Below are 15,000 nucleotides of genomic sequence, written 5' to 3'. Positions count from 1 at the left end.
TTTGAAAGAGAAACGGAGAAAAAGTAATCAAGAAACAGAGAAATCACTTTTACATCTTGTGACAGGATAGTGTATATGTAGAGTGCACTATAATGTACAAAATATTGTACAGATTCAAAAGTAATCGAAGAATCACGGCCATAAAGAAATAGCCCTACACTCACACAACACAGACAGTAATCTAAAATGTCTTCCCTGCGTACCCGAGGACCGTTGGCTACCGTCGTGGGGCAGCGGATATCCGGTGTGACAGTCTTGAGGCAATATAATGATGCGAACTTTTCACATTCATATGAAATTAACACAATGATGTGAACTGAACACAACGATGTCAACTTAACACACGACCTTCCTGCCGCAGGTCTACGCCGGCTGCCTCTCTCCCGAGGGCGAAGGAGCTCTCACCCTCAAGGCCGAGTGCTCCTCCTTGCTCACCGTGCTCCCCCTCGACGTCACCAAGGACGAGGACGTCAAGGCCGCTTACAACACCGTGAAGATGACCCTTGGGGACAGAGGTGAGTGTCAAGGTGGAGGTGGAGATGGAGGAGGTAGTGGAGATGGAAGTAGTGGAGGTGAAGATGGAGGTGGTGTAGAAGAGGGGAGTGGATGAGGGGGAGAGAGGAGGAGGAGGAGGACTAAAGAGGTGGCGGAAGGGATGGGAATGGAAAAGGAGAGGAAGAAAAGGGAGGCGAGGGAAGAGGAGGGTGAAACTCCCGTCACACTATCACAACTCAAGTGAGTTCGATTGGGTAGAAAAGACTTCGTTTGCAATCTTTTATTTTTCGAATCTCCAGATGCCATATTACCTTTGCGTCATATGTTGAGAGCTGAATGACGAACTAAGAAAAGTTAAACCTAAAATACGAATATTAGACACATTGCTGAATTGTCCCTAGTGAAGTCTAGAACACTGTTGGCGAAATCGTCCTGCAGCTTTTTAAATTCACAACATTTGACGAAAATCGTGATAGTATGACTGGGGCTAAAGAGGTGAGGGGAGGAGGAGGAGGAGGAGGGGAGAGGGGTAAGGAAAGGGAGGGGGCAGGTGGTGGTGAGGAGAGGATAGGGCTTTGATGAAGAGGAGAGAAATGGAGGGAGGGAAGGATGAAGGAGGATGGATGGAAGGAAGGAGAGAGGGAAGGATGGATGAAGTGAGGGAGGGAGGGAAGGATGAAGGGAGGGAGGGATGATGAAGGGAGGGAGGGAGGGAAGGATGGAGGGAGAGATGGCGAGTGAGGGATTGATGAATGAAAGAGTCTTGATAGAAAGTTGAGGGTGCGGGTTGAGAACTCGTCAGTATGTTTGTGTTCTTTCGTGTTCACGTTGTTTTCTTTGGGTCTTCACTTTGTTCTTTGCCATCGCAGCGTTATGAGTTATCAGGCAATACCGGGAACGATTCCCAAATGATATAAGGGCTTAGCATTTTACCATACGATGACAAACTTAAGCATCGTAGCTTGCACTCTCTTGAAAGACGTAGAGTGCCGGGTGACCTCATAAAGGCATTCAAATGGGTCAAGGGCTTTAACAAGGGTGATGCATGCGGGCAAGGTCATCTTATTAAGACAGCAAGACAGGACTCATGGTAATGGATTTAGATTGTTGGGCAAATTTAGGTTTAAAAAAGAAATAGGCAAAAACTGGTGTATCAAAAGAGTGGTTAATGAATAGAATAGACTTAGTAACCATGTAGTGAGTGCTGAAACTATTGTTTTTTTTTTGTTTTTGTTTTTTTAAGAGGAGGAGATAACTTTTTGGATAGGGACAACGGGTGATAAGGGATATGGAACTGCCTAGTGTAGGCCTTAGGATCTCTTGTAGTCTCCTTCATTCTTATGTTCTTGTGTACTTACGTTTTACTTGCTCTGGATGCTCCAACACTCTAGGTAAAGGGGCTGGTCCCCGGGAATGGGGGATAGAGGTAAGTGTGTCCAGGTGTATGGGCCTTGCTTAGAATTTCCAGAGGTTTGTGAGTCAGAGAGGAAGTGTGGGTTCCCCACAAATAGAAGGAGATGCACAAACATAAACAAACAGACAGTAGAGATAAGACAGACAGGGAGATAGGCAGGTATAGAAAGAAATAAACAGGTATGGAAAGTAATTGAAGATGGCAGGCTCATAGATAGACTAAAGAAAAGGTACAGATACAGAAATGTAAAAAATTCTGTTTTACGCACGAGCGCACGTACGCACACACACACACACACACACACACACACACACACACACACACACACACACACACACACACACACACACACACACACACACACACACACACACACACACACACACACACACACACACACACACACACACACACACACACACACACACACACACACACACACACACACACACACACATATATATATATGTATAATATATATATATATATATTACAAAGGATTACAAAGATGGAGCATGCCGACAAGAGACCTTTTGGTCCATATCTAGGTAGGATGCGAATAAGAAATCATATTAATGATAAATAAATAAATAAATGAATAATTAAAAACTATAATAATGTAAATGATAAATAAAATGGATAAATAAATGCATAGGTATAGTTAAATAATAAAAAAAACAGGTAAATAGTAAATGATGATAAATTGAGATAACTAATGATAAATGAGAATCAAGCATATAATAATAAACACACACACACACACACACACACACACACACACACACACACACACACACACACACACACACACACACACACACACACACACACACACACACACACACACACACACACACACACACACACACACACACACACATACATACACACACACACACACACACACACACACACAGTTTCATCGACGAAGATACAGAGATGAGACCCGACGACCGCAAATGGCTTCCTGTATGTAACAATTGCGTAGACGCACACAGGCACGTGCGTTTACATAATCCACTGCGCAGGCGCGTGGTCCATTTTATGAAAAGTTTACGTAAATTCCCGATTACATTTCCGGTTTTTTTTTTTTTTTTTCGTCTCTGGACTGACCAACCGGATAGGAGATTCACGTGGCCTAATACTGGGTCAGCTGTGAGCTGATAGAATCGGCCTGACTCACCTTTGGTCAGCAAAAACATTATTTAGAAGATGAGGGAAGCAGAGGGACTATTGGTTACATTATAGTTTGTTTACGATGACGTCAGAGTTGGTTCGGCGAATGATGAACTTTGCCTCAGATATGACGTCATGTTTTTATATTACAATGACAAACAATGACAGAACATGGCGGTCCATAATGATATAAAATGCAGAAAATCGAGTAAACAGAAAAGAAAATCTAACAGATGTTTTAACATTTTACTTCTAAGGTGTCCATCCATTTGAATTTCAAAAACTTGAATTTCAAAACAAACCAGCTTTCCGAAGCTGCCCTTCGTGAATATCTTATTTTATCACTATCTCCTTTTTCAATGTTTTTGCAATATATAAATTGATAAAAAAAAAAAAAAATCCCACTATACCTACAAGTATGGAGGGCAATCAGTTGATTTTTTTTTTTTTTTTTTTTTTTTTTTTTTTTTTTTTTTTTTTTTTTTTTTTTTTTTTTTTTTTTTTTTTTTTTTCCAAGATGAACATACGACAATTTTCTTGTTTCTTCTTACAGTCCTCTGGGCGGTGGTCAACAACGCTGGAGTCGGTTCCTTCACTGAAATCGAGTGGTGCCCTTTAGAAATCTTCCGTCGATGCCTCGACGTCAACACTCTTGGCCCGATTAGGGTGACCAAGACCTTCCTTCCCCTCGTCAGGGAAGCCGAGGGGCGCGTCGTCATTGTCACCTCCCTGGCAGGTAAGAGGAACTTCCTGCAGAAATGATCTATGTTTTTTATTTATTTAATTTTTGACAGTGTGTGTGTGTGTGTGTGTGTGTGTGTGTGTGTGTGTGTGTGTGTGTGTGTGTGTTTATGAAAAGTGATTTTGTTATGTAGAAGGGAAATTAACCGTGTGTGAATTTACTGTTCAAACACACGTATATGCAATGTATGTATATCGGTACATGTGTGGGATGTATTGCATATACAGGAACTACTATTACACACAAACGTACACACACACACACACACACACACACACACACACACACACACACACACACACACACACACACACACACACACACACACACACACACGACCAACTAACTATACTATGGTTGTGGGGTAACAACGATGATGGAAAATCAGTACATGGTGTCACGGACGTGTCACAACTGTATCACGAACGAGTCATGGGCGAACGCCACGTGTTATGGAGTGTCACGGTGCGCTTATCGTATCTCAATCTCAAGATTTCCGTCGACAAAAAAAGAAAGAAAATCCTTTTGACGTCAGGCGGTTTTCTTGTCGCAGGTGGCGTTCGCCTCCTATTCCTCCTCCTCCTCCTCCTCCTCCTCCTCCTCCTCCTCTCCTTCCTCCTCTCGTCTTCTCCTTTCTTCTCTCTCCTTGTCCTTTTCCTTCCATTCTCCCTTTTCTCTTGCTTCACCTGATCTTCCATCTTTTTCTTCTTCCTTTCTTCCTCCTCTTTCTCTTTCCTCCCCTGCCTTTATTCCCACTCGTCCTCATTCTTCTCTTACTTCTTCACTCTCCTCATTTACCTCATCTTCTTCCACATCCGTCCCCTTCTTCTCTCTTCCTCCTCCTCGTCTAGTGTTCTTCTCTCTATTCTCTTTTCTCTCTTTTCATTACTTCTCTTTAGCTAGTCTCTCTTTTTCACTCATTCCCTTGTTTCTCTTTATCCTCTTCTCACTCCTCTGCCCTTCTCTCCGTCATCTTCCTTACTTTTTTTTCACTTCTCTCTTTCGTCTGCTCTCTTTCGGGGATCCCAGGGTCCCACGCTTGGTTGAATAAAATCACATTACGTGGCCAGAACAAAATATATAAAGCAAATCCCGGTGCTCAAAAGAGTTATATGTATGTATGTATGTATGTATGTATGTATGTGTGTGTGTGTGTGTGTGAGTGTGTGTGTGTGTGTGTGTGTGTGTGTGTGTGTGTGTGTGTGTGTGTGTGTGTGTGTGCGTGTGTGTGTGTATGTGTGTGTGTATGTATGTATGTATATGTATGTATATTTATGTATGCATATATTTATGTATGTATATGTATGTATGTATATGTATGAATATGTATGTATGTATGTATGTATATATTTATGTATGTATGTATATATTTATGTATGTATGTATATATTTATGTATGTATGTATATATTTATGTATGCATGTATGTATGTATGTATGTATGTATGTATGTATATGTATGTATGTACGAGTATGTATGTATATGTATGTATGTAAGTATGTATGTATATATTTATGTATGTATGCTCATGAAATGTTGAATTTTATTATAATTCATTCATACATTTATACAGCATTACTTTATACCTGTAATTTATCTTTATATAGTTTCGATGTTTAGCCTCACAGTGACAGAGACAGACGTATAGAGAGACAGACGGAAGACACACAAAAAGACTGAAAGACACACACAAAATATGTATATAACTTATGTTAATGACATAACATCGGCAAAGAAACAGACTGACATTCTGACATATTATTGGATATACTGCCGGAAACATAAAAGAGCTTAGATAGACAGACAGACAGACAGGTAGAAAGATAGAAAAAGAGTGACTGACAAATGGACAGATAGACAGGTGATTAACTGATTGACACTGAAAAACAGACAGAGATTGACATATAGACAGAGACAGAGACAAATAGAGATAGATATATAGTACGACAGATAGATAAATACACAGAACGACAGACAGAAACATACATACATACATACATACATACATACATACATACTGTACATACTGTACATACATACATACATACATACATACATACATACATACATACATACATACATACATACATACACATACATACATACATACATACATACATACATACATACAGTACATGTAAACTTCACAGAGAGACAGGCCTCAGTGACCTACCCTCTTCCCACATACGCCCACAAGTCATACGCACTCACGCCCATCTCCTCCGCCCTCAGACCGTTTCTCCCTGCCGGGACTGAGCGCTTACGCCATGAGCAAGCACGCCGCCCTCTCCTTCGCCGACGCTCTTCGCCTCGAAATGCACAAGTTCAACGTCAGTGTTCACATCGTCGAGCCCACCCTATACAAGTAAGTACTCGAGAACTAGTTCCAGGGGAGTGACTGGGTTTATCATAGCGTATATGAAAAATAAAATGTCAAAAATCTTTCATTTTCTAAGATAAACAAATTGTGACATTTTGTCAATAGAACGTTAAATATTAATTTGCCCGCGCGTTGAATATCTCGGTTTTTTATTTTCTAAAGACGAGAAGATGAAAAAAGAGAATTTTTGTTTTTGTCTCTCATTTTGTAGAAAATGAATAAAGGCCAAAGGCCGAACACCCTGCGAAGCAGAGACTGGCGTAGCCAGTGCCTCGTTGGAAAAAAAATATATGTATATTGTACCAGAAAAAAACTATATACGTATTCCTATCCTTACGGAAGTTATTCTTCAAAGGTTCAAGTGATAATGGCAAAATAGAGAGTCGTTTTATATTTTCAAAAAGGAAGAAAAGTGGTGAGCCACCAACGTATAAAGATTCCGTGGGATGCTATGTGAGTTGCCTTGCTCGTGGTCTTTTTCCAAATTTGGAAGAGCTTCAAGTTCATCTGTTTGGGTATTCATGGTGATGGATACGTCCTTAATGTGAGGACTAGGTGTGTGTAGTATTTACAAGTGTGCGAGTTTTGCTTCATGTAGGCAAATGTAGAGTATAAGAAAATAAGGGACGTCTGACAAGAGGATGAAGGACACTCTTTATCGCAACAACAATGGATCAGGTGAAGCGTGCACTATATTCTTAATACGAATTTTCTTAATTATGTTATACAGGTATAAATCATGACATCCAACATTCAAAAGAAGCCCGCCGATTCCCTGACAGCCGATATAATGATGACGTAGATCATCTCAACAAAAAAAAGCAAACAAAAAAAAGACAATCAAAACACAAACAGCAACACACCATATAAATGAAGTTGGGAACGCAGACTGGGGAAGTAAGCTCCCAGTAAGTTCGAATCCTGACGAAATTATTTCGGTATGTGTGCCTCCATTACATTCTCTGGGCGACGAATATGTTTTGTGTGTGTGCAAGGTCTCACCTTATTCGCGATAGTCAAAATTACATGTCTCCACAAGGAAATAGCAGTTGAATTGACAAAATAGCTAATACATCACGTGTAAACACTAACAGACATCCACACACACCAAAACACTCACACACAACCACACACCCACACCACACACCATGACAATATACCACACATATCTTCACTCACAACACACTGTACACACACACCAGATACGAAATGCACCTATCAAAAAATGTACTCTCTCACACGGATAACATACAACAGACTAACATGTGTATATTTATATGTTACAACGACATTTTGTGTGTACAGACACACATGTCTTGAAACAATGGGATGTGCAATTCCTTCTTCTGACAACGCACCAACATCACAAAGTCCACTCCAAGGCATGTGCACACACATTGAGACCGAACACTGACCGCACATGCCTCACACTATATAAGATAATCAAACTGTTTTACAGTGGAGTCCATATATACATAGATTCTCTTATCATTAGACATATATATTTATATGTACATATAGGATATATATTATGTGTAAAAGGATGACAGATGTCTCCAATACTTCCACAACCACATTTTCCACGCACCACACATTTACATATTGGAATAAACATCCTATCTAGTCTGTATAATCATTATATTATATTTTTCAGAATATTACAATTTTAACACACACAATAGAATGAACATTACAACCCAAGTCACTTTTGTCACAACACACAAAACACACAGAGTTTTTTAAATATATTTATATGTACAAATGTCATATATATTCTTATATAATACATTACATAAAATATTAAAGAAATATATATATGTCTATAACTATATAATATATCATCTATTACACATATTTTTATATACATAGAACACAAAAAACACTACTATCCACTATATACCAACAATCACAATACATAACACACACTTACTATACATACATTTCAATCACAATATATACAATACATTCATTTGTACTCACATTTTGAGAGTGTCACATTGTGTGGAGATTACACAGAAAGCGACGGAAATAACAGACTCAGTTTCCTTTATTATATAGAATAATTTTATAGACATAAGTATTTTCTAATATACAATTTAAACGTAAAAAATTCTAATATTTATCTTCACAAGTATATATCTATCCGTTTTTTTTGTAAACTTCAAGAGCACACATCTTGAATCGCAGTTCATACAACAAGATTATAATTTGATCACTCTCGCTTCTTCTTTTTCACTTGTATCCCCACTACGTCACACGCACTTCTTATCTGAGTTCTACATACAGAGACACTGACACAATTCTCTCACTCTTCTCGCAATCACAGACAGAAACTTCCTTTGATTTCTTAATCTCCCCCATAAATTGCCATATGTTAGATTACATTTTTCCATAACATCTCATATACAATACACCCAATTCAGCAAAACACTAATTTGTAATGCATGTGTTAGATTGTTCAACGTACTCTAATCATCTACCATTCTTATTTATGCACATATAAAGTTTTATCATGAATAGTATTTTCATATTTGTTTAACTTGTTATTGTGTTGTATATGTTTTGTTTATGTTTTTTTAATTTATTTTCTTTAATATACATTATAGAGGGACTGTATATTACAACTACAGTAACAATCTCCATTATTTTATAATTATTGTCTTTGACTGTATATTATATTTTGTATTATTTATATTATACACATGTGTAATCTTTAATGGGTGTATTAATCTGTATATGTATATTAAGTAATACATTAATCATTCTTTATTATGATTTATACAATAAATCCATATGTTGTTCTTTTATGTTCTAGTCAATACTATTCAGGTGTTGAGATTATCTTAATATAAAAAATAAGTCTCTTCTTTTAACTTTAATTTTTTAGATCTCTACAACAGAAACAAATCTCACATAGCATAAGACTGTCTTTAAGACAATATGCTCAACGATTGCCACTTAAAATTCTCAATCATGTAGAGATCACACTGTAAATTGTCAATTGTAACACAACAACGCAATTTCTCTCACATCTATTTAATCACACTGTTTGGAGGGGATATACATTACCTAATAGCAAAGTGCTCTACAACAACTGTGTAAAATACAATTATTTCCTTGTCTCTCAACAACACTGTAGGATTATATATACTACCATCTAAATATCGAGATACATTGCTCAAAAAAACCCACGGTGTTTCTCAGGAAGAAGAACCACTTAGGATGAATCGACAATTATGGTCATAACAGTCTCAGATGAGTGGTTAGACATGAGTGACATAGCAAAGACGAACCCTTACAGATTAATTTACAGATGGATACTGACGTTGTGTTAAACAATCTCTATTTCACAAACACATCAGCGCTACTCATCAAAAGTATATATACACAAAATGTAAAAGCAATCACAACACAAATATTACACCAAACACACACTTCCTATCTTTTCTTCACACCCACACAGACACAACATATTAAATATTTTTTTGAACACCACAACCCACACACACAACACACACACATAATATTTATAGAAAATATATATTGTATATATATATATTTATTTTTTATAATATTAATAAATATAAAAATATATATATTATATATTATTTATAATATTTTATATATATATATAACATTTATTTATATAGTTTATAAAATTAATATATTTTTTTATAATATTATATAATTATTTTAAATATATATGATTTTATATTATATAATATTTTGTTTGTATAGAGATATATTTTATATTTATATCTATATATTATATATTTTTATAAATGTTTATTTGTATTGACTGGATATGAAATGGATGTTGTGTAGAAAATATTATAAATTAATATAAAAATATATATATTATAAATATAAGTGTATATATAGTAAATATATATATAATATTATATAAATAAAAATTTTTATATATATATATATAAATATTTATTTTTTTTATGTATGTGTGTGGTTGTTTATTTTTGTGTGTTAATGTTAAATTTGTGGCATAATATTTCTGTTTATGTATTTTGTTATAAAACAGCGAAGAAGAAGAGACGCGACCTTGAGAATCCTAAGAGGTTCCTGGAGAAGCTGCAGAAGCCTAGGGCCAGGAGACACTACTCGATGCCCAACTGGGAGAAGTCTGAGATCACCCCGCCCTTCGAGGAGACCGAGAACAAGTTCGTCTTCGAATGCAACGATTCAGCCTTCCTGTAGGAGGCCTACTGCAGAAGGAGGTCCTCTGATGAGTCCAAAGGCAGTTCTTTCGTTTATATTATACATAAACACAGACGTTGGATAAGGTCACTATATTATCCACAAGGACAAGGAACTAATGTGTACAATTGATACTCTCAGTCGAGAAGTGTTTCTCAAGAGTACTAAACAGCTCCTTGAATACGAGACTCGTGAAATCTCTGCTGAATAAAATCACTTAGCGCCGATGAGAAGGTCAAAGAAAGGCTACGAGTGTAATGTTACGAAGGACACTACCGATATGCATCAGGCAACGATTGAGCAAGTTATCAACGTTTCGGTGCGTCTTTACCCATCGCCAGGACTTCATCATTTTATAAGCAAAAGTCGCCCTTTAAGCTGAATAAAATCTGGCGACAGAAAGACCCAGGCTTGGGTCCTATCGGCTTTACCTCTTTGATACGGGTTGTAGTTTTGGATATCAAATAGCCATTCATCACCCATCACCACATCTCCATTTGTAAATACTTCGTCGTATCGTCTCACATCACAATCACCTGTTGATTACCTTGTTATTTCCTGAAATCTTTTGTTTCAGTGTTTTTTTTTGGCTATTCTGTTAGGTTATTTTGTAAACATTAGCTTCATCTCTACGGGATTATCTTTGAACTCATTGGAGTCTTGAGGCATGTGCTTGGATTTTGATCCGGTCAGAGTATCGTGTCACTTAAACTCCGCCCCCTGTATCAGCTTAGAAAAATCCCTGTCTTCTTATTGGCGGAGATATCTGTACACTAAAGGTGTGCCATAGAGGATAATTAAATTGCCTAGCGGCAGACAGAATTGCAAATGTTAAACAGGAAATCAGTTATAATTGAATATAGTTTATATACGTTTTTGTATGGTACATTTCCCAATATGCACTTATACCTAGATACAAGTATATATATATATATATATATATATATATATATATATATATATATATATATATATATATATGTATGTATGTATCTATGTATGTATATATATATGAGAAATCACATGAACTCGTGATTCTAAAAATGCAGAAAAAATTCTAAGGAAAATAATAAAATGATGACCTGAGGATGTCTAAATAGACGAAAGCGCTCGGTCATCATTTTGTTATTTTCCTTGGCGGTTTTTCTCCATATATATATTATATACCCATGCAAATCAACTGAATCATGAAGTCACGTGATTACTGGTGTTAAAATCCATTGAGAAATAAAAATACAAATATTCTAAACCTTTTTGTCTTTTCTATTACCCCTTTGTTTTAGTAATTAATATATACTGTACTGTGAGTAATATATATGTACTGACACGTATATATGTATTTATATATATATATATATATATATATATATATATATATATATATATATATATATATAGTGAAAGAAGTTGATGAGGAGAAATGGGAGAATTTTACGCCTTAACGTTTCGACCCGCAGGGTCTTGGTCACAAAGCTAACAACTCAAACGTAACCGGATATTTTATACACGGACGGGTCATCTTATGGGACGCTTCGGAGAGCTTGTTATTTTATCTGCGTATTCTTTTATTATTAATAAGCTTGTGGCTTTTGCTAAACATATAAATCCTTCTCTATGGTTAATGTTGTTATTAGTGTTGATATATGCTGCCTCAATTGTCTTCCTTAGTTTCTTGGATGATCCTTTATTTAATACGGTTGTGTTGTTCCAGTCTGGAAGGTGACCATGTTTATCCACATGTATTACTATGGAGTTAGATGTCCTATGGGCTTTTACGTCATTTTTATGTTCATTTATCCTTTTATTAAGCCCGCGACCAGATTCACCAAAATATGAAGAGGGACAGCTTTTACACGGGATTTTATAAACAACGCTGTTTTCGTTAGTGGGATTATTGTCGCTACGTGTTACCAAATGTCCTACTTTGCTACCTGACGTCCTGGCTATTTTGATACCCGCTTTTAGAAGAAAAGTGTCTAGGTATGAATTAACATTAGAGTTTGGTACTGTGATATATCTGGTTTCATTATTACAATTATTATCATTCTTATTTTCATTTTCATCTTTACTTTTGTTAATTATTTCTTTGGCTTTCTTTTTCAACCTACATAAGAGACCTTTTGGATATTTGAGTTTGATGAAAGTCTCAGTAATATGTTGTAATTCAGGATCTAGAAATTCTTTACTGCATATACGAAATGCTCTGAGGAAGAAACCTATTATAATACCTGTTTTAGTTCTGTCATCATGTCCTGAGTAGAAGTGTATATAGTCTTCTTTATTGGTGGGTTTCCGGTATACTGAAAATTTCACATTTTTATCTATTCTATGGATAATTGTGTCTAAGAAAGGTAATTTTCCGTTATTTTCATTTTCTGCAGTAAATTGTATATTTTCATTTACACTGTTTAATCTCCTGAGTTTGTTATTAATGTCTGTATCTTTAGGTACAATTACATTCTGGCCTCGCCAATGGGTAGTCCTCTTTCTGCAGTGTTAGCAAATTTATACATGGAAATACTCGAAACAGAAGAATACATGACTATAATAGGTAGGAATAGTAAATGGTTTAGGTATGTTGATAACATACGTTAAGGCGTAAAATTCTCCCATTTCTCCTCATCAACTTCTTTCACCTTCAATATATATATATATATATATATATATATATATATATATATATATATATATATATATATATATATATATATACACACACACAAGGGACGAGATTCTCTTGTATAGACGAAGTAAAAAACGACAGCATTATTGTAGCTGCTGATTTTTTTTTCAATTAAATTTAAAACTTTGGAAAACTTAAGAAAAAATATCAACAACTGCATTAATGCTGTCGTTGTTAATTCCACGTGCAGAAATATATATGTATATATATATATATATATATATATATATTATATATACATGTACATACATACATTTATATATACATATATATGTATATATATATATATATATATATATACTTGTGTGTGTGTGTGTGTGTGTGTGTGTGTGTGTGTGTGTGTGTGTGTGTGTGTGTGTATGTATGTAGAGAAGGCGGCAATAGAGGCAACATGCAGGTCGGAACCCTAAATGTAGAATATACTCGTACAGACAAATTCAAATATCTAGGAGCCCTTGTAACGGAAAGAAATGAGATGGACATTGAAATAAATGAAATAATTGCAGCAGGAAACCGATGATACCATACTCTCTCTACCATCATGAGAAGCGGAGAGGCTAGCAAGAAAACAAAAATGAGAACATACAACATTGTAATTAGACCAACAGTGTTATGGTTGTGAGACTTGGACATTGACTAAACAAAGAAAAAGAAAACTTGAAGTCTATGAAAGCACCATTATTAGAAGAATTCTAGGCCCAGTGTATGATGCGGAATCGGGAGAATGAAGACGAAAGCACAATAGGGAAATTAGAGAACAGACAGGACAACAAATGCTGCATAATGTCGCAAGTGGGAGAAGGGCAAGGTGGGCCGGTCCCTGTGCCCAGATGGAGCCAACAAGATGGCCAAAAATGGTGATGGAGGGAAGTATAAGGGGTAGACGCCCCCAGTGACGACCTAGGTACCATTGGAGCAATGGAGTGGCGAATGACGTGGCCCGCATTAACCCTGACCTACAAAATTAGAAGGAAACAGCAGAGGACAGATTGGTCTGGAGAGGCATAGTGAAAGTGGTGAAGGGACTGCAGTCCTGATAGCCCCTGGAGTAAAGAGAGTATATATATATAAGAAGCGAGTAAGGGCCTTGGGGGATTAAAAAGTGTAATGAGAAATAGACATTTGAGAATGGATGCATTGAAGAGATTGTGTGAAGGAGTGATTATGCCGATAGCACTGAATGGGACAGAAACATGGAACATAAGGGAGGAAGAGAAGAATAATATAAATGTGCCTGAGAAGTATGATAGGGGTTACTAGGCTGGATAGAGTGAGAAATGAGGAGGTGAGAAGGAGAACGGGGATGGAAAGGGAGTTGGGAGACAAAGCTGATGAAAGAGTATTGGAATGGTTTGGACACATGGAAAAAATAAGGAAGAAAGATTAATAAAAGAAGTGTGGAGGCAGAAATAAACAGGCAATCATTTACGTACATACATACATATACCAAGGCTTTTTCCCCCTTACTAGGGAGGTAGCCAAAAAGGAAAAGGCATAAAATCATTCCCACCCATTCCATCCCTGAAAACACTCACACCCCTCCACCCTCCCTCCCATCTTAGCACCTCCTAGATGACGGGTCTTCCCTGACCCCTGTACACTGCCCTGGGTCAGAAGCAGTGTCGCAAGTCTCAGCATGGCCGCTTCATTAAATCGGCGACCCCCCCTCTCCGTCCCCCCATATAAAGGAGAGGACGGGGAGAGATCCCTTCGGGCTGCCTCAAAATTTTTGCTCACACACACACTACCTCACCACCAATCCCCCCGACCTTTCCACCTCATGCATCACAACATCCTCCATACACAGCCATTCCCCATTCACCCGTCCTCTGCCCTCTCCCGTCCCTCCCCAACAGACACTCCCCTCTCCCCCAAATCCCCCTTCACCCCATCAATCC

General features: G+C 37.0%; 1 protein-coding gene across 1 annotated transcript in view; it reads left to right on the top strand.

Moving 5' to 3' along the window:
- The window catches only part of LOC143025435 (17-beta-hydroxysteroid dehydrogenase type 6-like), a 13,287-nt gene extending 7,071 nt beyond the window's left edge, over positions 1-6,216 (top strand). Inside the window, exons 4-6 of the mRNA XM_076185100.1 lie at positions 362-515; positions 3,639-3,821; positions 6,060-6,216. Of these exons, the coding sequence (XP_076041215.1) occupies positions 362-515; positions 3,639-3,821; positions 6,060-6,196 (474 nt within the window). The 3' untranslated portion in view covers positions 6,197-6,216. The remainder of the gene's footprint in view (positions 1-361; positions 516-3,638; positions 3,822-6,059) is intronic.
- Positions 6,217-15,000: the final 8,784 nt, after the last annotated feature.

The sequence above is a fragment of the Oratosquilla oratoria genome, chromosome 5 (genome assembly GCF_046742065.1).
Source record: "Oratosquilla oratoria isolate Oo_2021 chromosome 5, ASM4674206v1, whole genome shotgun sequence".
Taxonomy (NCBI): domain Eukaryota; kingdom Metazoa; phylum Arthropoda; class Malacostraca; order Stomatopoda; family Squillidae; genus Oratosquilla; species Oratosquilla oratoria.
Note: the sequence above shows the minus strand (reverse complement) of the source record. Positions and strands in the feature narration are given on the sequence as shown.